Source organism: Pelecanus crispus, chromosome 9 (assembly GCF_030463565.1).
Source record: "Pelecanus crispus isolate bPelCri1 chromosome 9, bPelCri1.pri, whole genome shotgun sequence".
NCBI lineage: Eukaryota > Metazoa > Chordata > Aves > Pelecaniformes > Pelecanidae > Pelecanus > Pelecanus crispus.
In genome coordinates this window covers 11,848,383-11,874,952 of record NC_134651.1, presented here as the reverse complement: position 1 = coordinate 11,874,952, position 26,570 = coordinate 11,848,383, and the positions used below count along the sequence as shown (strand labels likewise).

Below are 26,570 nucleotides of genomic sequence, written 5' to 3'. Positions count from 1 at the left end.
TGCCCGCAGGCACCTGCCAGCCCTCCTGCCACTGGGACCGCCGGAGCCAGGGGCTGGGCACCCCCAAACCAGCCTGCCTGGCTGAGATCCCTGCAGGCACAGCAGCTCCTGGTGCCAAGCACATCGCTGGAGGAGGGCTGGGGGTGGTGGGGCTCTGCCACCACCCAGCAGTGGTGGTGATCTGGAAGGGGGGAACATGGGGTGGCCATGCTGTGCTGAACGTGGAAGTAAAGCCTCTGGCAGTCTCGTGAGTCTCTGTGGCATCATCACTGCATGCCCACTGATGGGGTTACCCCTTCCAGGCAGGCTGGATGTGCCACCCGTGCAGGCTGGCCACAGACCTCTAAGCCACACAGTCAGCACCACAAGGGTGCTGAGAGACAAGGGGGAACTGGAGCAGCGTCAGGCATCTGATGTGCCCTGCACCAGCACTGGCAGCAAGAGCCATGTTACCCCACTGCAAATTCACAGCTTCAGGTCCAGGGCAAATGGGGCCCCGGCATCCCTTGCCATGGCAATGGTGGCAATGGGGCAGGAATCATGGATACAGCCCCCCATCCTGGGGCAGCAATGGAGCCACGGATGGGATTAGGGGCAGGTAATTCCTTTCTCTGTTTATGCCCTGGCCATGGCTCTTGGGGGCAGCTGAATTGCTGTCCCTGCTCCCTAGCAAGCAGTTTGGGCTGGGAAGACCCTGGGCACCCTCAGGATTTGTGCCCCTTGGCACGCACCCTGCTATGAGCATCATTACATGACTCCCTCCCCCACCGGTCCTCCTTGCCCCACGGGATCATCTCTGTCAAGCACAGTCCCTTCCCCCCATCCCAGCGAAGCCGCGTCCCCTGCCCCGTGCCCCTCATTGACCTCTGGGGCCCCCGTGGCTTTGTCCCTGCTGGCGGGGGAGATGCGGGAGGTCAGCCTGGGAATGGCAGCGGGCAGCGTCTGCTCCTCTGCGGTCCAGCTCACGCCACCTGCGCCCAGCTGCAGGACGTGCTGTGTCTCCATCAGCCTCACTGTCCCAGCACCGGCTGCCTCTGCTGCTGCTGGGAGAAAACCAGCTGGTTTTCTGCCCACAGCTGCCTCCTGGCACTGCTGCCAGAGGTGAGGGCACTGCAGGCACAGATGGAGGAGGGAGGCAAACACCCAGCAGCCGAAACATCACCTCTTGGACGCCTGCAGCCTGGTCATGGCCCAGAGCCACCCTCTGGCTGTGCCAGCCTGTCTGTGCTCTCTGCAAGGTGGCTTTTCCTGCCCCATCCCCAGGAGGTGTGTGATGCCCACGACACCAAGACCAGGTGGATCCAGTGCTCCAGGCTGGCACCTTGAAGCAGGCAGGGATGGTGCCCACCAGCACAGGCAGGGGTGCCCAGAGGAGCTCACCAAGCACCCAGCACCCTGGCTGGGTGCTGCCTCCTGTCCTCCTGCCTGGGTCACCCGCCATGAGGGCAGCCCTGTGGCCATGATCTGGGTGAGGTGCCAGACCCTGGGGCACCGTACTCCTCCCAGCCACAGCCTTCTCGCTGGTGAGTGACGGCACTGCACAGCACTCCTGTCCCCCCACAGCCACCCCATGGTGATGTCCTCTCCCCTGCCCCACAGTGGCTGAAGGGACAGGCTGCCCTGGCCATGTGTCCCTGGCCCTGCAAGCACCAGGAGCTGCCGTAAGCTGCCCAAACCATAGCACCAGGTATGTCCCCAGCCCCTGGGCTCTCCCTCCCCAAGAAGGTGCAGAATTACTGAGCTCCAGTCTGTCTTTGCCTGGCCATTTACCATTGATTCCTGGGTCCCCGTTGCCCTGCTGCCAGTCTCCAGGGCAAGGGGGCTCTGAACAGGGCCAGGTACTGTCACCCACTTCTCCTTGCTCGCAGAGCTGCTGCTTCTTCCAGGTGAGCTCAGTCCCCGGCATGTCCATAGAGCACAACTGGAAAGGCACGAGCTCTTCCAGCCTGTCAGGAGCCTGTGACTGAGACCACATTCCCCACCATCCCCAAGCAGTGGTTTTACCTGCCCTCTGGAGGTCCCTGGGGTTTATCACCACACCAGAGACAGGGACAAAACCAAAAGCAGTAGCTGGGATGTCACAGGTCTCGGGCAGCAGATGTGTCTTGCAGGATCCGGTGGGGGAACACCTTGTAGGTCACCCTATCCGGAGCTAGCAGGGTGCTTGGGAGGAGTGCAGTGAGAGAGGAAAAGCCGCCCCAACCCCACATGCCCACACCCCATTAAGAAGCACTAAGACAAGGCAACATCATACTCCAAGCATCCCCCAACTGCTCCCCTCCAAAACTGGGGACTCCCTTTCTCTCTGTGGGTTGGGAAGCAGATTTCCTCCTTAGCTCCAGCTCGGAGACCCACCCCACCACTCCCTGAGTCCCCCAGCCCAGCCATCACCCCCCACTTGACCAGCTGTAGCCAGAGACACCCAGGGCCCATGAGCCCACCATGGCCCAGCATCCCCTTGCGAAAGAAGAGCCCTGGGGCTGGACTCCAGGGCTCGAAGGGGTTCAAAGCCCTGCCGGTTTCCCCAAAGGCCGCTATGCAGGCATCTGAGGAAGTTTAAGGGTGGACAAAGTCTTCAGGATGAGGAGAGCAGGCAAGGTCATGACTCACCGCAGATTTAGGGCTCCCACAGCTCCAGACTTGCTTCCTGAATGAAGAGGATCCAAAACCTTTTTCTAGAGCATGATGGAGGCTTCTTCCCCTCCCAAACAACCCCATGGCTATCTTTTCACCACTCTTACTAGCAGGACACAGTAGACCACAGACACAGTAGACCAAAAGCCCTGCTTGGAAAACAGTCCGGCTCCATCCCTCTCCAAGCCACAGGAGGCAGCAGACCTGGTGCCTGGCACTGACAGAACACTGCTTTTCTTCTGACCTCAGGAAAAGTTGTAGCCTTAAAGAGGACAAACTCCACGCCCCAGCCAGCTTGCTCCTTTCAGGGCTGAGCAAGAGGAACCAGTGCCAAGTTCCTCCAAATCTCAACCACGGTGGCAGCGGGAGGAGAGGAACAGCCTCCCAGGGAAGGGCTCTTCCACAGCTCACTTGCAAAGCGTATTTAAGGGCGAACACAGCAGGATTGCAGCATTTTCAGATTTAATAGCAAGCCTGCACTCATCAGCACCAGCTTAGACGCGGGGCATCAGAGGCGAGAAGTGGGCGAGTACATGAAATAGCAGAGGTGGACGCGATGCACAGCTGGGCACAACAACAGGACTAAAGCCCTAAGTGATGTCATCTGCAAGAAGCTAAATGCGCTGTGGATAAAAGGAGCCTGCAGCTAGTATTTCAGCCTTGCCTTGCAAGGCTATTTTTGCTTAGATTGCCAAAATGTAATTACAACTAAATCCCCCCTAACAAATACCAGAGAGCAGCAGGGGAGAGTTGTATTTAAAAGGAATTTTAAGTAGCAGCCGTAGTAGTACCTGATCACAGCGGGGAAAACAAACCGCGCCTGGAAAGGAGCATTTGGTTGAGAGCTGGTGACAAGTAAGTGGCAAGAGCAGGAACAGGACTGTGGGGTCTTGAGAAACACAGAGAGGGTTGCCACCACAGCCCGGGGAACTGCCCTGCTCCCTGCCCAGCCAGGTGGCAGCAGGCACAAACTGCCTGGCCACAGGGAGCAGTTACTCATCGCTGTCAGCGCGCTGAATGTTTCTAGAGACAGCCTAGGACTGACACCCTCAATGCAGAAAACAAACCCTTCAGAAGACTGAATATTTTAAACTGTTTCCTCTGCCGCTCCTGGCTGCTTTCAGTCTAGACTTCAATAATAACATGAGGAATTTGCAATTGGAGTCATGAGGCTGAAGGTCTCCCAGTCCTCAGGGCCGGTAATTGTCCCAGACATGGGCCACTAGTTCTGCGGTCACGACCAAATTGGCCCAAGCAGCCCCGTCTCCTGGGGGACTGCGCAGAGCACGTAGGGCAGGAGACGTGCCCCATCTCTGGCCGCAGCCTCCGCTCCTGGGCCCAGTGCAAAGGCTCTATTAAAAATGAAACGCAATTGTGCGATTCCCCAAGGAAAAGGGGAAAAGGCTGGAGCTGTTAATGAGTACAATTAGCATTGTAGTCAAGCAGAATCAGAGGAAATAATTAGGTCCTATTGTTTCCGCAGCATCCGAATTGCAGCCATGCTGGCTTTCCAGGCAACAACCCATCAGTCTAGCCTCACCCCAGAGGACAGGAGACAGGGGGTCACTCACAACCTCTCTTCTGGTCACAGCTTTCATGCAGCTGTAAGTGGCAGCCTGGGCTATCACCCTCTTCTGCTACAGCCCTGGGGGTCCAGTTTCCCAGATGGTCGGAGACTTGCAAACCTCAGTGCACCCCAGAAGCACGCACGGCCCTGCATTCAGCCTTTCCTTGGATCCAACACAGGGCAGCACTGCTGGCTCTCCACTGAGACAGCTGGAGTCAAGGCAACTAAGTGACACCAAATGCCTCCTGGTCCTAGTTTAAGGGAAGCTTGGATCCATTTCCCCAAATAGGGCTGGGTGCAAGGCACTGCGAACCAGGGAGTATGAAGAAGGGGCAAAGACAAAGCAAGCATCTAATTTTTTAAGCACGATGTTACATCTCTAACTCCTCTGCCCATGTGATGCCACAAATACAGTGAAGATTGACCACAACTGGCACTTGGGGTGCTTTTCTGCTTCATGTAGGTGGGCAGCTCAGGGGAAGATGCAGCTGGCAGAAGCAGGCCTCGGGCCTTACCACAGCCTAGAGAAATACCATCCCACCAATTTTTACACAGAACCAAAAGAAGAGAGACTGAAAGAAACAAAGAGACCCAATAATTTATTGGCAGAGCTGAAAGGGGGCGTTTGAAAACCAGAGGGCTGACTCTCAACTGGGAAGCTCCTCCCAGCTGCAGAGAGATTTATAATACTGGTATCCCTCAGCAAAAGGCTCTGACGTTGAGGCAGAATCCCAGAGATCCTGCATGCCATGCAGAGAAAGAGAGGAAAGTGCTGCAAGATGCGGCCCCAAGGGCACGCTGCTAATTGAAAGGTTGGCCTCCCGCCCCACTGCTAAAAAAAAGTTTGTGTATGACAAAATCAGCCTCTATTGTCACCGCTGCTGGAGGGCTTCAGATGGATCCTTCCTTCAAGGAGGAGTGCGAGAGTGGCCCATGAGTCCCTTCAGAGGTCGGAGGGCACTGGTGGAGACCTCTCAGTGCTTTCAATACGGAGAGAGGAGCTTAGTGCCAACTCTTGTTCTCACAATGTGATTTTTGTGTTTCGAAAGCTTGAATTATCCCTGGAAAACAGAGGGAAGAAAGAGGTTAAAGGTGTGCATTCCTTCAGATCACAGCACCCCACCATTCCACCCACCATGGCTACCAGTGTTGCCACCCCAGTATGTCACTCAAACCAATGCTCGCTAAACCTTCTAAGCAGATCTGCTTTCTAACTAGAGACTTTTCACATAAGTCAACCTGCTGTTCCAGAACACTTGGAACACAGGGAGATCCTGGTTCATCCCCATTCACTGGGAAGAAAAAAGTATCATCTCCTGCGAGCGAAGTATATGATAGGCTCTGGAAACTTCCCTGATAAGATTCTGGTGTTTAAACAACTTGCAAGATCTCTTCCTTCCCAAACATTTGTCCTCAGGGATTCTGCCTGGAGCACAAATATACCATCAGTCCAACCTTCTCCTGCCTCTGTCCCTCGTATTTAGGCTCCTTTTGTCATGCTGTCAACAAGTTTAGCTCTCTGGTCTCTCCTACCTTAAAAGAATATCTAATCCAAACAGGACGTTTCCCTCAGGTTTAAATAGAAGAGTTTCTTCAGCAGCTTTTACTCACATGAGTACAGCCACATGAGTTGCAGGGGCTACTGACAAAGAAAGGACTGCTGGTCCACAACCTTCATTTGCATAGTCTTGCGGCACATGGCAGCAATTGAAGATGGGGCAGGCTACAGAAACCTGTGCTAAAGCTTACTGCTAGCCAGAGAGCAGCAGCAATAAGCAAAGCATATTTACACATTAATAGAAAGGTGGTGTGTTCTTTTTAAACTCAAATGAAAATAAATGAGATTACAATTATTTTGAGAGGATAGGTTTTGGCAGCTTTTCCCGTAACAGGGACAGGGCAGTAAGTTGCCCAAACCAAACATCTAGGGATGCCCCAGCAGATATCATACCAAATTGGCAGCTGTGTTGAAGAGCAAAGACAGACACTTCAGAAGCAAGGTGCTCTGCAGGACTGTAAAATCCTGCTTAAACCCTTGAGCTAGCATTGTGCGCTGCTAAGAGCTGCATGGGAGCTGTAACATGGCAGCACAGTGCATGCTGGAACACCTCCAGGAGGTGGGCTGGAAAGCTGGAGGAGCAGAAGGAAGTAAAACACACTCTTTAGAGAGTTAAACAAGTTACTCTGCTATGACATGACAGCAAAAACCATGCTGGAGGCCATCTGCAGAAGACTGGGGTTCACCTTTGCACTTGCCAGCAAAGCCGGCTGTGCTCCCATTTGGGAACATGACTCAGGATTCATTAACTGGATTCCGGTTAATTTGCAACAGTGGTTTGGCTTTCTATCCCATACTGTACTTTCACCTGTGCCATCTACCTCAGGAGGACAGCACACTTCAGTTACCTCTTTCTTGGACAGGTTTCTACATTTCCCCTCCTTTCGCCCCAAGGCGCTCTGCTCATCACTACCGTCCCTGGTCAGCACAGGCAACGCAATACAGTTGAGAGCTAAATCAACTCTGTCACTGTTTTCCTGTACACTTGACACATTTACTGCCTTCTGAGACTGGTATTTCATGAAGTGAGCTGGTTTCCTCTTCTGGGAGGTCACCTGAATGTCATCTAACAATAACAACACTACTAGGTGCCTGTGTAACACTTTGTAACCATTGATCCTCACAAAAAGCCAAATCTGTGAGGACAGATAGATATCATTTTCACCCATGACTTCAGAGCAAGCTATGGGAACACTGCTTGCCCAAAGCTCAGGAAGGAAGTTTTGGGATTCCGAGTGGCCCCCTGCAGCTCAGCTCTGTTGGAGCAGCTACATACCAGCACAGGGTGGGAACTGGGCAATGTAACGCTTCCTTCCAGCAGGTTCCTCTGCTCTGGCACTCAGCAATGCAGCAATCCCACTTGGCTAACCAAACGCAACTCATCACCAGGCCTCCTGCTAGCCCTTTTTAAGGAAAGGGCCTGCCATCAGGGAAGTGGGCACTGGAGGGGAAAAACAATCTGAACTGCGAGGCTCACAACAGCCCTGAGCTCACCTTGGCTATCTTCTCTGCACATGGTCGTGGTCGGTTGCCACTACCAGACGTAGCAGGTGGTTTCATCTCATTAGCCACAGCATTATTATTTCTAAATACAGTAGCTACTGTGTGTCCTTCCTGAACAAGCTTTTATTGACAAACTAATTTATTCTGCTCCAGCCCACTGTCAAGAGCAAAGGCACGTATGCCAAGCTCCAGGCGCCTCTCTCAGTGTCCATCACATGGATGTGCTTAGCATTCATTTACCACTCCATATCTGCTTACAGTCAACCCTAGGCAACAGACCCAAGCTGAAGACATACCTCTCAGCCTCCTGGGACCAGGTCTGGGATACAAGTGCCTTGCACAGAAGAAGGGCACATTAGCAAAATAGCACACAGCATCACAACAGCAAATGCTGTGTGAATGGAGACCACAGTGAATGTTGGCGTCTTTGCTCAAAAAAAAATTTAAAAAAATCATTTTGACCTTTGGCAAAGAGCCAGTAGCAGAATGGGCCTACCACCAGGCCCGTAAGGCAAAGAGAACATGCCAGCCCACGGGAAGAGGGTTGGAAGCTGAGAGGTATGCCATGAAGTCACATAGGAAGAAAGATGAGGCCCTACCCTGGGTGTGACAGAGGGAGGGGGAGCGTTCGATCAGCGGCCACTGCTGTTCACCAGGCCATGAAACTCCTCCCAGGCCCTGGCAAGCCAGAGGGAAAAAAAAAATGAAACAAAAAACAAAAAAAACAGCACTTCAGATCAAAGGCTTCTTAACTTTTAACGACAGCAGAAACATTCAATGGCGTTTGAAAGGCACTTGTCTTCAGAGAGCAAGGCAATATTCTCTGATAGCCCTAGTGGATAGAAGCATCCTTAAAACCCAGCCAAACATCTGACAGCACAAGGCAGCTTTAACGTTCTGCACAGACATGAAGCGTTCCCACTGGCTGCTGGTGATATAGCCACATTAATACCCAGAGACAGGTATGACCTTCCCAGTCACAAATGGAATATCCATTTCCTATTGCTAATAAAATAGCCGATGTTACATCTTTCTGGAAGATTATCATGTCCCTTGGCTGGTTAAACTCAGCCAGTTACTGGCCTCATGCCTCACCACATACCTGCCTATGTAGTAATCCCCCCAAAAGGGGCTTCTTTTAATGCCACACAGCTTAGTTATTATGAAATTCTTCGATCAGGCAGCAGAATCCAATTGTTATTAGAAAGTCTCATTTCCTATTGTAAACCTGCATTGTTAATGACGACCCAGTAAAAACATTACAGCTATCTGAAATGAAAATATTTTCAGATAAGTTAGAGGGACAGGCCTAACACTGCATTCCCTGGTGGAGAATGTTACTGACGGACAAAGTTAGCAGACTGAAAAATTGCTGTCTGTTTTACGAAGGCAGCATACTGAAAGCCCGCTCAGGGAAAAGATGTGGAGGTTAATGTGAGCATGACTATTATCTTCTGGGATCAGAGACATCAAAGACCTTCCTAGTTCTCCATGCCCAGCAAAACAGTGCTGGTGCCTACAGCACATGCCAAGCCATTTACCAAACCCAGACAGTCCCATGGAACTGGAGGGACCTTAAAGGGAACCCAGGTTAGTCATAAACTTAGACCATCCTGCAGATTTTGTTGTTGGTACTTAGCAGCTACCTCTCATCTTGTTTTCTGCATTGCCTTATCAGGCCACTGCAACACAACAGGAGAGTCCAAAAACGGAAATCCTCTATTAGTCAGCATCTGTGCCAAAAACAGATCACCAGCCTGGCCCTTACCTGAGCCTCACAGAATCAAGCTCCCAATCAGCATTTGCAAAAGCAGCTCAGGTGTCATAAGCTCTTTCCCAGCAAAGTCATAGCCCAAATAAACACAGAGTATACTGGCAGAGTGCCTGTCATGTGCAATCTGCAAGACTGTACACCACATACAGGCAGTCTTGCTGGGAACCCAAAGAAGGCACAAGCAAGAAGCTTGTCACCATGGTGTACAGCTTGGAATTTGTGACACTGCCTTCCCAGACCACAGGACAGAATATCCCTCTTATAAAAGCACTGAAGGTGAAATCCTAAAGATCACTGACTTCAGCACCACCAGTACAAGCCTGGTGAGTGGCAAAACACTCCAGTTCTTCCCAGTTCAAAACTGCTTTGACAAAACTTCCAGGAAGCAACTAAATCTCCATAGCCCCCCAAGGCACAGGCTCCTGTGAACCACCAAGGTGATCAGCTGGTCTAAGAGAGTCCTTATCTATGGCTGGCTAGGTTTCCTCCTCAGTCTCCCTCCATCCATGGTAGCTCAAAATCCTCCTGATCTTGAATAGGATGGACAAGTAAGTAACAGTCATCCATGGGAGTCCCAAAGCTATATGGTATCTCTAGCTGACATGAGCCCGTGAAGCCAAAGGAAATGTGAGGGAGAAAGACAGCAAAGCGTGCTGTAGATGCAAGAGGACAGGACACAGCTGTGGTACATTAGTACACCAGGTCAGATCTGCAGTTCAGCTTGATGTACAGCAGTATGCTGCTTGGAGGAGAGAAACCCACAAGCAGCTCATTCTAAGCAAGGCAGCAGCACAGAAGCCCCTAAATGGGAACTTTCTCCCCAAGACTCCCCAGACACAGCACCCTTCAAGGCCACAAGGCCAAGAAATCTTCCAGAGAAAGGAAAACTGCCCATGTCACCCAGTCAGCACATGGTACTAGACACTGTGGGTACAACTGCTTCCCTCCAGAAGAAAGTTAAGGGGATGAGAAACTCTGGATCTGAAGCCCTCTTAGCTGCTGAATACAGGTTGGAAAGCTATGCACGTCTCCAGCCTTGTCAAAAAGTCTCTGCCTTTATGTCTTCCCTCTAACCTCCCATGCCTTGTATTTCTACCACATTTCCATCACCCATAATCACATCTTCTCTCTTTCCTCTCCCACAGTTCTCCCCAAACTCGTAACTTCTGTTCTCTGCAGAAGGGACACAAGGGCAGATTATTTGTCAACATAATCAATAATTTATTACCCCTTTCAAACCAAGGAGTTCCCTGTTCCAACATCCCGATAACATCATGCACATAGTCTTTCAGCTGCCAAGTCCTTCTCACAGACATAGAGGAAAAAGCTCTTCCAGCCAAGAATTTTTAAGCCAAGACCCTCATACATATTATAGTACTAATTACTCCAACTATCTGCTGACTTGACTGAAAAAATCCACCAGGATGTGTCTGCCCTAATGTACCTAAACTATGCTAGTGGAGCAAACTGCTCTCCATTTCGTACCGAACAAGGCTGCCAGTTAATTTCGTCTGGCAGAATCTTTACAACCTGTGACGTGCCAAAGGCACAGTGCCAGAGAGTCTAAGAGGTTATTTTTATGTATAGACATTTTTAGTACCTTATTGCTATACTGTCTGCGCAGCGATCAGATACTCAGTGAATTGATCCCAAACACTTAGGTTATTCCCATTGAACAGATGGGAAATGGAAACATTAGCAGGCTAAATAAAACCAGCCAGAACTGTTCTTCCACACTCATTCCTGACCCACAACTGTTGAAACTTCCCACCTTCTCCCACACTGCCCAGGGTCAGGACCCAGGCAGGGCTCCCTTTAATCCCATCAAGTTGAGGAAAAAAAAAGAAAAAAGGAGCCGCTATCAGAGACTCCAGCAAAAAGAGGACAAGCAGCCATAGCCGCCTCAAGGGACTTTCCAAATCACCACTACGCAAGCAGCGCTAGCTGTTTTATCCAACCACCCTCAATCTTTAAGTCCTAGCAGTTCCTCTTCAATACTTCCCTGCGCAGCCCTGTCTCATTACCATCTCCTTCCCCAGCTAAAAAAGGAGACTGAGACCTCATAGTGCATGCTACCCTCACAACAGTCATAGAATCATAGAATGCTTTGGGTTGGAAGGGACCTTTAGAGGTCATCTAGCCCAACCCCCCTGCAGTGAGCAGGGACAGCTTTAACTAGATCAGGTTGCTCAGAGCCCCATCCAACCTGACCTTGACCAGTCACCAAGGCCTGTCCCCTCCACCAGCCTGGATGCAACCTCCCAGCACACTGACCACTCACTACACTCCACAGGTATGGTGTCCAGAGCAGCACAGCCCCTTCCTGGGTGCTCCCCATGTTCTGTCAGAGTGTTTGGAATTTGTTCAAAGACAGTCAAGAACTTTGTGACAGGCCTGAAAACTAATAGCTTTAAAAAATCTAGGATATTCTTCTAGCCTGAAATAATTCTTCCATGTATCTGTTAGTATCTGTAGCAAAGGCAAATAGGGAAGCCATCATGACTTTGAAATGAACACATCTGAACTGACCTCCTAGAAAAGAAACATGAAATATATAGGTTATAGTCACTTCTTTCGTAATAGACAGGCCACCAAGATAAGGAAGCCTTTTACAAAGTCACAGACACTTCTGAATAAAGCATACTATGGTGACAGAGAACGAATCAATGAACCCATCATTTCAAAGCCCAGGTCTACAGAAGTGCTCTTAGACTTGCAGCACCTGGAAATATTACTGGAATTGGAGAATGGAGTGATAAATGAATTAAGCCAGTATTGCAGAGACTCTGGAGAAGAGGACAGCTATCAGATCTGGAACATCACCGCTCTCCTCTAGCTTTTATTCCTGCTCTCAGACTTGAAGAATGAGGGTGAAACAATGCAGCTCTCTGGACACTAGGACAGCAGCATTGAGGACTTCTCCTAAGGTCTTGGAAATTAGCAAGCAAATGGAAACCAGTGCTATAAAAACACAACAAGAGTTACAGAATTAGCTGAACTCTGATGTAACATTCTCACAAGCACCCCACCACCAGCTTACTGTCTCACAAACACTGATCTTCTTGCCCAACACCTGCTACTTCCATGGGGATTTCTCTTCCTCATTCCTCACCGTTTTGTCATTCCTCACTTTTGCCCTGAGAACCTTGTTCCTGCAGTCTTCTTACAGTGTATACCCTTATTCCCTCCATAGGATATCTGCTTGTTTCCTAGCTAAAACACAGTCTGAGGCCATTTCTTCCAACTGCCTGCAGTGAAATGAACCCAGTGCCAGCCCTATTAAGATCAACTATTCCTCTCATTTACTTGAGCTGTCCCACTAGTTATCAGTGGTGACTTGGAAAGGAAAGGATAGTTTTATACCCTTCTCAGCTCTCACTGCAGCAGGCACTTACAAATAACTGAAGCTTTGTTTTCAGAAAAAGCAGCCTTGCAGGACGACCCATAAAGTCACACAGCAACCAAAATACTTCCAGACTAGCCTGCTCAGCGGCAGCCTGCTGTATGGCCACAGTTCTGGTCTCTCCTCACATATGAAGCAATGTTGTTGAATTTGCCTTGGATTCTTGGATGGTACTGCAGGTGAGAGCTCTCAGCACAGGAGATGGTGACTGACCACACAGTTACCAGTACGGAAAAGAAAGGCTGATAACCCCAGGCAGGGCAAAGGTGTATGCAAGGCAGCCAAGCACTTCATGCTGCAATGCTCAAAAATCAAACTTTACAGTGATCACTTCCCCTCCACCCCCTCTCCCAACTGCAGTTCACCTGCTACAGATACCTGAATAGTTTTCAGTGGCTTCATTGAGACACAACCAGGCCGTGCCTAGCAATATTCTGCTTTCAGCAAAAGCACAGTGCACCTCCTAAGGCAGCAAAAGTTAAGAGGTCATGCTTTTTTTTTCTTAATTCCAAACCACAGGGAGTGCCACTGTCCATAACCCACTATCACCGCTGGACCACGTCACCTCCAAGGTTAACAACGCTGATGAGCAGAACCTATTAAGTGGTTCACCACATCTGAGTGCACCTCTCTCAGTCTGCCTGGGAGGGAACAAAGAGAAGCGATTTCTCTCCAGCTACTGAAACAAGGTAGCCCGCAAAATGTCACATATGTTCTTTTCAGGCGCTCGCACTGTAACGTCTAAGGTACTATAAATCCCCTGGAATTTGCGCAGAGTCCGAGAGATTGCTCTAGCTCTTCTAGCAAGATTGGAAATTAATACAGACTAGGCTGACCCTTCCACTCACTGGGATTTAGGCAGCTTGTCAATATCACAAGCAAGAGAAAGGACAAACACAGGAAAATTGCAATGAAAGATCTGCTTATCTAGCTAAATGCACAAGCCCCACCACTGAGAGCAGAAAGGACAGAATGCAGAATAGGTCCTTGGAATAGCTGCGAAGCAACAGATACTTTTCAAACGCAGCTTGGCAGCACCACTGCTTTCTGAAACGACAGGGGCTGCAGTCTCACTGACAACTCATGAAATATGGTGTCTAAAAATGAGTTAATACAAAATGCATCATCACAAAAGGAATATATGAAACTTGAAACACAGGGCTCAGGTCCCACAGTGAGGGCCATGCTAGTAATTTCTACAGTACCGTTCATTTACAGTGTGTCAAAAGCTAATCCAGGTCAATTCACTACCCAAAAGTCAAGGTTTTGAGAAACGCCTGTTCTTTTCTTGCTAAGCACACTCCCTTCCCCAAAGCACAATCAATGCCAATCAAACCCTGCACATGAGCAGAGCTCTAGTGGAGAGATGCAGCCCATACAAATGAAAAATGCCACGAGCCCCCCTAGAAAGGCAGCCCTGACAAAGACTACAGCACAGCTCTTCCATTAGAGCCTTTCATAAAACACAGCCAGAGTGTGAATATAGAGTGCTGGCTAGAAAGCCCTCCCGAGTCATAAATCACATGGTACATGCACAGCATAAGTGGAGTTTATTCATGACGGACAGTATTTCAACAGGGCTTGATAGATGAGTGAGGAAAAGGAGCCAGACTTTATGGTGGATGGAACTAGTTACACAAGAGATTCTTCATTAGTGAGAGAACCTTAATGATATGAAGCATAGCCAAGCAGAGTCAGACTGAAAGCTGGGGCTGTCCTGCTCTTCTCTGTCAACGAAGCAGGCACCGTTACCTCTCTGCAGCCGCTGCTGCTTGCTGCCTGCTGGTACCAAGCGAGAAAGGCACAAGAAGTCGGGCCATGCATCACTACACAGAAACTCCACTGACAAGCAATTCTGCTCTGAATTTACACCAGTGCCATTAGAAGGAGACGTTGGACAGCACTGCAATCAGACTGCTGCAGCTCAAGCGAGGCAATGGGAAAAAAGCTCTCGTGATCCCTTACATGGCGGAAGGTTAATTGCTTAGATCTGCCTCACTAGGACACCATCAAACCAACTCCTGACTACCCCTCCTACCCACAGAAGAGTAAGTGGGAGACAAGGCAGTCCACTCCCATTTAAGAATTGCTCACAGCTGTAATCTGAGCTACTAAACTTGATTCCTCAAACACCTGTTATTCTTGGACAAGCTCATTTTGCACCATACGTCAGCAGCACAAAATGAAATTTTGATGCTATGCAGGAAGAGAGGGCAGCAAGCATGGCATGTTACACTGTTGTAGGGAAATAAGACCACGATATTGGATGCACCATCACTCAAGGACTGCCACCTGCCAGAGCAAGAACAGTTACAAACATTGCTATGGCAGCATTCTCTGTCCTAGGAAGTGCTGGTGGCGATAGCTTAAAAGGGAAAGGCCACACCCTTTCCATTCTAAACATGCTACCTGAACCGCCACCACAGCTTTGGACAGTTGGCTCGGGGCACAGCTTTCCCTACAGAGACTGAGAGAAGTCCCTTCCCTCTTCTCACAACAAAGCTGCATCACCACAGTCCGCAGTCTGCTACTGCTGAACAGGAGTAAAATACCCTGTTACGTGTCCACATGAGCACTTTGCTATCTCGTAACATAGACAGAGAGTCGATAGTGCCCTCTCCTGGCAAAAAGAGTGCAGAAGACAGGTTACTGGCAAAATCATGAATATGAGATTTCATGAACAGAAGTAGGAACTTTCAGAAACCAAAGCTGCCTGGAAAAGATTCAGTTTAATAATAATAATTTCTCCTTCCCTTCTCTTTCCCACGCACACAGGAGGGAGGGCCACATGGAACACTAGATGCCTACAGACAGTTTAAACAAGATCTCTGTATTATTGCTAGTGACCCACACTCAAAATTGGCCACAACTGGAAGCTAGCTGCTAAAAACAGGACTGATCTCATCAAACTGTTTGACAGCACACTGATGACAGGGTGATTATGTGGAAAGGACAAGCTAGCTTAATGAAAGGAAGTCATGAAAGGTACTTGCACCCTGATTACGGGCTAGATTAGAAAGCACACTGCTCTATCAATGTCTTAATTTGTTTCCCTTCTTTTTCAGGGTACACCTTTTCAAGTGTTAATTTAACCAATATGACCTAATCAGTGTATTCGTTTATAATATGCTTAAGAAAAAACGAAAAAAAATTACATTATTCATCTCTAACTAATACCTACATATGCAATTTTTCGTCACTTTGTGGGAAATAAAAGTCACCCTGCATGGCCTGGTATGGTAAGCTATAATAGGTTTATTTAAAAATACAGCTGTCCTCTCTGTGTACCGTGATCTTCTAGTCTTGTTAAAGAGCCTCTGTCACCAGGGCCTGGAAGACTTAATATACGACGTTTATTATGATTAGAAATCATTTGTACAGCACTGTAAATTCACACAGCACTTTCCCAAGACCATTTATAAGTCTAATGGCACTATAAATCCCCGTTAGCTTCCGCACTTTATTCCCCAGAATCTCTATTTATTCAAATGATCTTGTCCCCCCCACTGCAATCTTGTCTTTGAATACATCAAGCCACAGTTCCACACTGGGCTGCCCATCTCCCGAGTGACAGGCTGGGTGGATTGCTAACAAAGCCCTGGACTATACACTTCAAAAAAATAAGGTTCTACTATTAGAACCAAATGTCCCTAACAACAGCATGATAATGACACACATATTTGGCTTTCAAAGTACACTGGCAACAATCACTGCTGTTTGTGTTTCTGTTCGCAGTGAACAGCCCCAAGGCACATGAGCATTTCTCTCAATTCTTGCAATCTGCATTAAATTGCTCAAGCACGCATGCAACCAGAAGCAGGCCCTCCCCCTGCCACCACACGTACTTGATGCTATCAGTGTGTGTTTTATATTCCATGATGGTGTTGGGAGGTAGGTTGAGCACTCTTCGTAATGTATCACGTATCCGGGCTGTCGTGGCCTGGTCGCTGGCTGTCTTGTTCCATATCGAGATAATATCCTCCTACAGAATAGCATGTAAGGGGTAAGCAGATGGTACTTTTTGTAGCCCTGCCAAATGGAAGTACATACCAGTTCTCAGAAGTGCTTACCTGGAATCGGACAGAGACGACTGCCCCACAGATTTCTTCCCCCACCATAAACTGTTCTCCCAACATTGCCAGAATGAGATTCTCCCAGCATCGTGACGCTAAGCCCTTTCGCAGACGGATAATCCATTTACCACCATTTTTGTTGGCATCATCCTAGGAAGAGGGGCAAGAGATCGATTTGTTTTCTTCTAGCTATTTTTCTGCTTCCCACAAGACAACAGAGCCACAGACAGGAGCAGATATTGATTGGGTGGGGCAAGGGACAGAATGGAGGTATTTTCAAGCAAAAGCATTTTGCTTCTCCCCCATACAAGTAGAGACAGATGCATACCACTTACTTTGAATACAAAGTATTTGAAACAATGAGTCTCAGCATTCCAGACAAAGCTGTATGCACTAAAGACTTGAGCTATAGTGTTTTAATCCCACTAGCAAAAACTAACACCAGCCTACCAATCTGCACACAGAACCAGAGGCAAGGACCCTAAAACTATTCTTAAATCCAAGACTGATTTCCCCTTTGTCTAATCCCCTGTATATGTACTTCTGCTTGTAAAACAGGAAAAATCCCACATCACAGAACATGGAAGGCAGGGAAAGAGTTTGCAAAGTGATATTTAAACACAAGTGAAAAGTTGAAAAACACTTTCCTTCCACATTTCCAGGAACGTGCTCACAAGCTGTGTTAACACAGAAAGGACCAGTCCTTTCTCTGGGTATCACTGACATCATCACACACCATACAGCTGGATGTTTGTTCCAGACTGCGATGACCCAGGGAAATAACCAAAAATGAAGGGAGAGGGTAAAGAAAAAATTTATGCTAAGCACCCAGTCCGTCACCTCAATACTGTGATTCCATACGTTGCACCTGAAAGAGATCTGAAAACTGCTACAGACTCCCCTGCTTCACAAAACGCACACCTGTGTCAAACAGCAGCTCCTCCCCTGTACAAAACACTGTGGCATTCTCTTGTACAACACGGTAGCTGGGAAATCTTACAAGGTCAGAGGGTAACGAATTCCATCCAAAGCCAAAAAGAGAGAGGTAGAAACAAGTCAAAGAGGTGGCAGTTAGGAAGGGAAAGGGAAGACAGGTCTAGGACAGAAACAGAGAAGAACAAAGGATAACTCAGATGGGACTGCACAACACAGGATATCCCTGGCTAAATCACCAGTAATCCCCTCTCCCAGGCTGTGACACACCTTGAAGATGCTAGGCAAGGCAGCCCAACCCTTCTTAATGAAGCAAAGTTAACTTTCTTTTAGCCTTAAAGTTTCTTTAGGGCTCAGAAAAAACTAAACATTTGTGTGGTCTGAGAGACAGCAAGTGTTAATGAAGCAATCCTGAGCAAACATGGAAGTGCCAGAATAACAGCAGCATTTACCAGACTCCCAGTTTTCAACTATGAGCTAAAGCCTGTACTGAAATGGGAAGGCACCAGTTCCGGACAAACCTCAAAGCATGACAGCAGCCACATGCAAGCTGAAGAATCCAAATCAACACCAGTTCTAGGAATGTGACATACTCGCGTGAAATGCAAACTACTTTCTGATTAAGTGTCCTTGTTTTCCAAGTTGTCAACATCACACTCTAAGTAAGCTGCCTAGGCTTCAGCCTTTAAGCAGGAAGTTGGGTTTAACTCCTCAAACTTTCCACAATGACTAATGGGGGTCAGAAGAGAAAATGGTGTTGCTCAAAATATTTCAAAGGTGGTTTAAGCAGGTTCAAGGCTAGAAAGAGAACAGTGATTGGGAGGCAGATGCTGTATTGTGTGTTTTATGGTTATTGTTAGTTTTCTTTCAGGTTAAACAAGCTTCGGTTCAGTCAAGCATTTGATTTCCCTTTACCACAATAATAATGATCTGCAGCCCAGTAAATCACCAGGGAACATTATGCTTAGTGCTTCTGACTTTACCCAGAAAAGGCACAGATGGATCCAGAAAAAGATCAGAGCTACATACACACATATATTTGCCTACAAGAATGACAGTAAGTAAGGATTAGTTTGGAAGAGAAAGGAGCGTAAACAAAATCCTACAAAGCAAGCAGCAAAGGGAAGGCCAGCAGCAAGATTCCAGGTCCTCTTCTATAAATGCAAGAAGGGAATGGGGCCAGAAGTAAAAAACACAGAGAATCTCTCCACCCCCATCTTAAAATGGCTACAGGGAAATGCTTTATAGAAATTCTGGTATCATTAACTTGTGGACTCTCTGGTTGACACATTATCAGAGCAGCTAGCTCACCAGGAGTCCAAAGAGGGTTAAATATTTTATATAAATTGTATTTGCAGTAACTGGCTATAAAACACCTTGCTTAAAATAATTGCCAGCTAGGGTCACATATAAATTTCTCAGGACCAAGCAGCATAATTAGGTACTTCAGAGCAACACATAAAATCCACGTATTGCAAATGGTATTGGTCATTGCTGGAAGCAGGCCAGAAACTGGAAGAATGATTTGCTGGGCAAAGATTTTTTTTTTTTTTTTTTTTCCTTTTTTAACAGATTTGGATAGGAATGAACAAAAGCAAACTAAGTGCCCCAGAACAGAAAAAGCAAATGAAGGACTAAGTCTTCTCTCCATCTCCAGCTCTACGTACCGCTGTACACTTTTAACCATATGCAACTCTTCCTTCCTTGTCTGAAAAAGGAGGGTTGGTTTCTTACAAGCTTTGTGGAATTCCACTTACAGAGGTCCAGCCCTTCTAGAGGAAAGCCTCACACTGCTGTCACTGGACAAAGCTATAATAAGGGGCAAGTGTCTATATTAGGAGGCACAGAGCTTAGTTGGGCTCCCCACTTCGTTGGGCTCCAGGCAACGTTGCCTGGAGAGCCTCTGGACCCACAGGCAAAGGCAGTTCTGCAATTTTTGGGGGAGCGCAGCTAGCAACTCTGCATCTTCCTTCTCCTCTGCCAGCAGGTCACAGGACTGCTAGGTTACATGGGACAGAGTTCTGAGGACAGGTTTACAGGAAACCCAGGACTGCACCCAAGAAAAGCCTGGAGTGCCATTTAATGACAAGAGTCCCTTCGCTGTAGAAGGTTCTCTCCACAATACTCTGCGGAAATACCAAGGCAGAAATGAGAGCTCCAACTCACCTCCCACATAGGTTTGATCCCTTCTTTGAAAAGATGGAAGTCACTATGGCCTGTCAGGTCCCCAGGACGTACCATGTGACTGTAAAACCGCCAGAACTGCTCCACCTGCAATGACACAAACCACACAATGAGGCTGCTCAAACTATTCACAGCCAATATTCCTATAGAAACAGGCTTCCCCTTCTACACCAGCTAGCCAGAGCCACCTTTCCCTCTTCTGTTCTACTTTCCTGTCACAAGGGTGTTGATTAGGATACCCATAAGGCAGCAGTAAGATCAGAGCTTGGGTGCCTCTTTCTGACTAGCTCCATTACCAGACAACCACTTAAAATATTCAACAGGTGCCTCCAAAGTCACTTGATGTTTGTCTGAAGAAATCTGTGGTAAGAGAACTGCTGCTCTGGAGAACACTTCCAAACATACCTTGTAAATCCTACTGCCCAAACTTTCAATTAGTGGATATGCGTCAAGTGCATCAGCTACAGCCATGCCTCTCCAGACTATCCACATTAGCCCTGCATTAACCACTGCTCTCTGTAATCGTGGAGACTGCAGAAGCCTCCAAATGAGACATGTTTTTGTATTTAATTTTACTGTATCCAGGTTTTAAGACAAAAGACACATCCTGGTGCTAGTTTAAGATCTTAAGGCACAATACAGAGCTTGTATTTAAATACCTCTTATTTCCTTTTACAATCTGCCATGGCACACTTTGACCACTTCACTTTGACCAGTTTCCATTCTGGCACCCCTGTGTCTACTTCAGACAGTCTGGCCAGAAGGCAAGGGAATTATCTTTTCTAATTCTTAAAAATAACACATTTATCCTTTGAGATTCTCTGGATGAGAAAAGATTTTAGAGAGGCTAGATCTTTAAAACAAAACAAGGTACTGGAAGAGATTATACTAATATTACTGCATTTTAAGAGGACTCTACTCAGTAAGACAATAGCTATTAAGCAGACCAGCAGTGAAGCTGGAGGGGTTAGACACCATCCCAGGTACTTTATCAGAGACCTTAATGACCTGGTCAGCACTTGGAATTCTGCTCCAATCTCTGACCTCTGCCATCCAAGCAGGAACTTGCTTTTACAGCCAATAAAATTATGAACCGATACTGAGGTGTGGTCAGAAGCAATTTATTTTTGTCAGACACATCCAAATGCAGAGTGGAAATGAAATTCTTACACCAAGTGAATATGCCCTCTAGTGGTTAGCATTTAAAAGCTTTTAGAGTTTTCTACTGAAAAGCAGAGTAAATCTGAACCCAGATTTAGGCTGAGACAATTCTTTCTGAAGCTTGTTCTTCCTCCTCCTTAAACAGAATTTGGAACCAAACACATTATCAGATCTGCTGGCCAGTCTCTCTCCATCCTAACTGAACTCTAGCACTTCCAACCTACAAGAGCAACCACAAAGTCTTTGCAGCAAAGAGCAGACAACAGAATTTGTGAAGTTTTTTCCCCTAAGGAGCTAAAAAGCAATGTTAAGTCTACACTATTTTAACAGACTGAAGTTACTGCCAGATCATCATGCAGCAGCCACATATTTCATTCACTGAACTAAAAGTATTTGCTCACACAGTGGAACAGGAGCAGTAACTACCCATGATGATAGGCTTAGAGCTATTCTTCCCACTCTTACCCTGTGTGGATCCAATAACACAACCCAGCTGCTTGAACAGGCGTATTTTTGCAGCCTCCAGAAGGGATAAAGGGATGTTGTTACAAATTCTTACATTACAGAAGATAAAGATTTACTGGTGGCCAAAATTAACATTTGCAAGGGACCCTGGAAAATCTGGACAAAATACTAGATTTAAAAAAAATAATAAAAAAGAAAGCAGCCAACAGACTTCCCAGCCTTGAAAATGGTATTGCATGTGATGCCTCTACAATGGAGACATGTTTTGCTTCTGTATCTTGGGATCATAACAACAGTTTTACACTGCCAGTACCATGCAACAACACAACACTGCCTTTCCAGCATACACTCAGTTTATTCCAGCAATAACCAACCACAAAGTGTGGAAGGGGAAAGGGAGAGCAGTTTGCCTTTTAATGAACTTCACTGCAACACCAGACTGCACCTCAGTCATCACTTCCAAACAGGCAGCAGACAACAGGCCACCCAGCTGCTTGTATATACAGCATGACCAATCCTTGTTCCAAACAGAGTCTTTGTGGCAGAAATACAGGCAGGAAGGAAGTGGGGGACGACTGTACGGTCTTTGCTTCACACCTACATCGCATGCATAAAAGCTGTTCCTTTCTTCTCTTGCTTATCTGTCAAGTTCTGCTCCAGCTAGCAGATTTAAGCTAGTTCTTTTCATTTTCTATTATTATTCCAGCTACCACCATTACTGCAGGCACAGACATCTAGCACAGGGCAGAGGAGAACTGCTTAAGACATGTCACCTGCTGTAGGTAATTCAAGAACTCATATGTAAGTCATGGCAAATCACTAACTCTCCTCTGTTCCCGACAGCAGGAGCACAGCCTGTGTGTGCATGCACCTAGCACACAGGAAGTAAGCCAGCCACGATGACCACGCCATGCCCAGATGAGACAAGGACAACGGGGATATACTCACGGAGGCAAAGGTGCCAATCTGTTTGATGTTCTGTTCATAACTCTGCGAGCTGGTAGGCCTCCCGGGTGTTCGTCTGGAGTACCAGAAGGTATAATTATACTGCAAGGGGTGCTCAGCTGGCCCTGGGACAACAGCCTGCAGAACAGAAAAGCTTGCTTACCCCTTATACACTCCTCTAAAGGGGAATGGGAAAAATTACATTCACAGCATCAGAAGTCCACGTGTTCCTGCCCACACAGACTAGGAAACAAACAGCTGATCCTCATTTTTACAGAAAAATACTATCTCTGTTAATTGTCTGAAATGCACCATTAGGCTAACAGCAGTTGACTACTTCAAAGAATATTAGAAATTAGCAGTGCAGGGATAGGTAAGGAAATAATAAACTCAGGAGATTGTCACAAAAAAAGCAACCCTCATAACTGCCTCATAAGAGGCAGTACTACTGATTTTCCCTTTAGTCCTTAATTGTTTTTATCTCAAAGGAAAAAAGACAAACTGAAGAGGGCAATGCAAGAGTTTTAACTTTTTCAAATTAAGGAAAAAAAAAATACACTCTCCTCCTCTGGGAAGAACAAAAACCATTTACACTACACCATGATTCAAAAGCAATTATAACTCTTTGGTGACACCAACTCCCTTAAGCAACCAACACCCTAACTCCGGGAGGATTAGTCTGTCTTAGAACTCGTTATGTCAGCTTTAGCAGAACCCATGGCTATCAGTGGGCAGTGATCTTTTTTCAATTTCCAAAACATCCATTTCTGATTAAAAAGACTCCTAATGAGTATAAAAGAGGTTAGCAAGAGCATATTACCCAAGAGGCAAAATTGACAGAAAAAAAACCCAACCAAAAGCGCTTATCTTGTATCACTTGATAACGTTACAGGAGTAACCAAGGCTTAAATCTCTACTCTCCTCTTGTCTATGCTAAGTTTATAAAGATTGCATTACTTTAGACAGAATAGTTTTCCCAAGGACAAGATTAAAAAAAAACAAAACAGGATGGAGATACACCTTCTTAACTAGGCAACACTACACTCACAGAGACCCATCTGAAGAGTTATTTCAGCAGTGGCACAAATGCAGCCTGGTAAACCAACTGCAAGCCACTAGACCCCTGTCAATCAGTACTCTCCCTACACTGTCTTCCACAAAATTTTTTTTGGGAAAATAAAACTTTATTTCTCATTTCTATTCAAAAGCCTGGCAGAGCACTAGCTGGGTTTGTGAAGGGAGCATTCACCCCTCAGATTATATACCTCCAAAAGCTACATCAAATTATCCAAATGCTAACCTAGCCCCTCTGTCTTCATTACAACAGTAACAGTGCATAAAGCAACCACAGCCCACCAAGGCATATTTTCCTTATTCCTGAACTGAAGACTGACTCTCTAGCACTCCCACATCATGCCCTAGCGATGGAATGCAGATGCCAGCACCGTACCTTCCTCTTGGTAGTACTCTGTGGTTTCTCTCGATCATTCTTTTCCTTCTCACTGTCTTTCTGTGTGTTATTCTCCTCATTCTGGTCATGGTCTCCACTATCGTCATCTTTCAATCTGATAAAGAAAAAGAACAAAGAAAGTGAGTCTTACATCCCACAGCTGAGAAGTTTCATATCAAGCCCCAGCCTCTGCTTCTAAGCTCCTCCATCATACAAGGGCAATCAGCGTTTGGAAATCTACACTTGACAACCCACACAGTAAAAAATACTACTACTTTGCCTGCCCCAGAGCCCATCACAGGCATCCTAGGCACACACTTTTAAGCATAAGTGAGCAACAAAATGCCTTTTTAGAACAAACTCAAACAGTTCGTGCTAGATACCGATCTGCCATGGCTACTTGTTAGGGTCCCTAACTTGTCGGGAGGCGAACAGAGTCCCTGCACTGTAACTTTGCTGACTGTCTCCCACCCAGCTCCCCACGCCCCAAAGCACAGCAGAGGCAGCCCCTCGGGCGAGCAGACACCACGCCAGCGCCCTGCACCGCACAGGTCCCTCCGCCCGCCCCATTCCCTGCGAAGGACAGGAAAAGATGAGCGACAAGCGGGGCCAAAAGGCTGCCCGCGCCTCCCCGGTCGGCCCACCCCACGGCGGTGCACGGCGAGGGATGCTCCGCCACGAGCAGAGGCTTGTGCCGCCGGACCACCACCGCCGCCCCCACCCCGCGGGCCCGCATCCCCTCGGGGCCAGGCAGCAGCACCCGAGCAGGGCCGGGCCGGGCCGGGCTCAGGGGGGAGGAACGCGGCTGTGCGCGGCCCCGTGACTCATCGCGTCTCGCCCGACCGGCGCCGAGGCAGCGGCGGGAGCCTGCGGCAGGGAGCGGGGTCGCGCAGCCCCTGCAGCGGCGGGGGGGGTCGGGGAGCGCCACGCCGCCGACTCACGCGTCGAATTTGTTGTTCATCGTCGCTCGCTGCCGCCACCTCCGTCCACCTCAGCGACTTCCGCTCCGCCGAGTCCGCCCTCCAAACCCTTCCGCCGCTTCCGGCGGCGAGGGGCGAGCCGCCCCGCGCTTCCCCCCGGCGCCATAAGCACGGAGCACGGCGGAAGGAACTGAGGGGGAAAGGGACAAAGAACGCTCCCCGTCGCCATCTTGAGTGTGGACTCTGGAGGGACACGCACTGCGGCGCGTCCGCCATCTTGAGTGTGGCGGGCGGGCAGAGCCACCATGTTGGGTGTGGCGTAAGGCGGGTCCGCCGCCACAGGCGGGGAATTGCCGTGACGTGAGGCTCGGCGTCGAGCTGTCACCTCACACGACGTGGGCGTGACGGAGACGCAGTCAGCGGGTGGAAGTACCTTGCCATTTCATTCATAGCGTTCATTTGTCTCTGGTAGGTACAGCTTTAGGAGTCAGTCACTCTTTGAGGGGTCTGCCCAACTTAGCTCCAATGGTGACAGGCAAGCCCCAGCCCGGCGCCGGCCCTCATCCCCTCCTTTTCCCTTCAGTGTAGAGCGAGGGAGGGTGCAGGTCTTGTACAGGTGGGGCTGGGGGTGATCCCCACACAGGCCAGTCATCAGCATCCTTCACCCTGTGAGCGGATCTGTCCAGAACTACAACTCACTGCTATGGCTGCTGACACCATTTCTCTAGCATGCCCTACCTGAGACATGGATAGGGCCCCAGGGAAGGGAAGAGGAGAGGAAAAAATACTATACCAGTGAAGAGCCTGCAATACCTGTGCTGTCAGTAGATGATAACGGACAGTTTATAGAGGGCAGGGGAGATAGTCCTTTCTCCAGCACCTCCTCACACTTGATGAATCCATTCCCCAGTTACCCTGCGAGCATAGAATCTGCTCGTAGTATTTTGCAAACCTCTGACCAATAATTTCTGCTATCTGGCAGAATTAGTAAGTGGATTTCTGACTGATGTATTTTCTGGTTTTCCACCAAGTTGTGATGCAGAGAGAGAGAAAATACATAGTCTATAGGTCAGGCATATGAAAAAAGGGTATTCAACATATGTAAGGTACTACATGTCCTCTGTTACTGTAGCGTCTGAGTGTATTTATCCTTGCAAAGCGCAGTAATGTCATGCTGATATTCCTATTTTGCTATTTGGAAGCAAAGGCAATGGGTGTCAGCAACACCCCTGAAATCATAGAGGTATGGCAGAACAGGGAAAAGGGGTCTCCCAAGTCCTAGGCTAAATATCCTTACCACTGGAACTCCCATCCTGTTGTTTTATGGGCTCAAACATGTGCTCATAATCTTAGAAGACATAGAAAATTTAGAAATAAATACTAGAAGAATTAGTTTAAAAACTCATAAATAATTTCCTAGTTGGTTGCAGTTACACATAAATGGGATCTTTGTGCTCTGAAGACCAGCAGTTTATGAAAATAGTCCAGAAAGAATGTGTTATGTAAATTGCTATGGAGACTGTTCATAGATAAACCTAATGTGCTGCTTCCTTTGCTGGCCTCTTAGTCTCTGCTGATGTCAATATTAGTGAAAGATTTCTAATACCTTCCAGGAGCCAGTTCTTAATTAGCAAACAAGTTTGCATCCCCTGCCTTCTGAAGGAGCTTTAATCAGCCCTTGTTTTCCCACAGGACAATCTACCTTACTACCATAATTGGAGTTCATTTCATTGAGAATTTCAGACACCAGATAGTCTTAGCTTCTTTTCCTCAAGAAAGTGAAGTTGCAGCAGGTCTCCAAAATCATCACCTCTGTTTTTTTGCTACCTAGACCTTATTATGGGAATGAATAAAGATACTTATGGCAGGAGATCAGATGTTAAGAAAGTCTTGGCCTGTGAAACAGTCACTGTAGGACAGCTGTGTGCAACACTGAGGATTGCTCTTGCCTGCGGAAAACAGCATAAAGTCTTCTCTGTTCACAAAGTTTCCATCCTTGT

General features: G+C 47.7%; 1 protein-coding gene across 2 annotated transcripts; it reads right to left on the bottom strand.

The window, feature by feature from the left end:
* Positions 1–4,813: 4,813 nt before the first annotated feature.
* EIF4E2 (eukaryotic translation initiation factor 4E family member 2) lies at positions 4,814–24,639 on the bottom strand. 2 transcript variants are annotated; one of them, XM_075716466.1, is made up of 8 exons: positions 24,592–24,639; positions 23,651–23,765; positions 22,204–22,338; positions 19,612–19,716; positions 16,510–16,662; positions 16,285–16,421; positions 7,862–7,940; positions 5,228–5,262 (listed from the first exon to the last, which is right to left on the bottom strand). In XM_075716466.1, exons 1-7 carry the CDS (start codon positions 24,609–24,611, stop codon positions 7,895–7,897), a joined length of 711 nt encoding a protein of 236 aa, XP_075572581.1. In that variant the 5' UTR covers positions 24,612–24,639; the 3' UTR covers positions 5,228–5,262; positions 7,862–7,894. The 2 variants fall into 2 exon arrangements, with proteins under 2 accessions (XP_075572582.1, XP_075572581.1); XM_075716467.1 differs by lacking the exon at positions 7,862–7,940 and having other exon boundaries at positions 4,814–5,262.
* Between the last annotated feature and the right edge of the window lie 1,931 nt (positions 24,640–26,570).

Bases quoted from the DNA above. Each gene is read 5' to 3' on its own strand.
- EIF4E2 (XM_075716466.1), bottom strand. From the start codon at position 24,611: ATGAACAACAAATTCGACGC. The intron at 22,339-23,650 runs GTACGGTGCTGG...TCTGTTCTGCAG, and splicing joins AGAGTACTACCAAGAGGAAG to GCTGTTGTCCCAGGGCCAGC. The intron at 16,663-19,611 runs GTGAGTTGGAGC...CCCTCTTCCTAG, and splicing joins GGATCAAACCTATGTGGGAG to GATGATGCCAACAAAAATGG.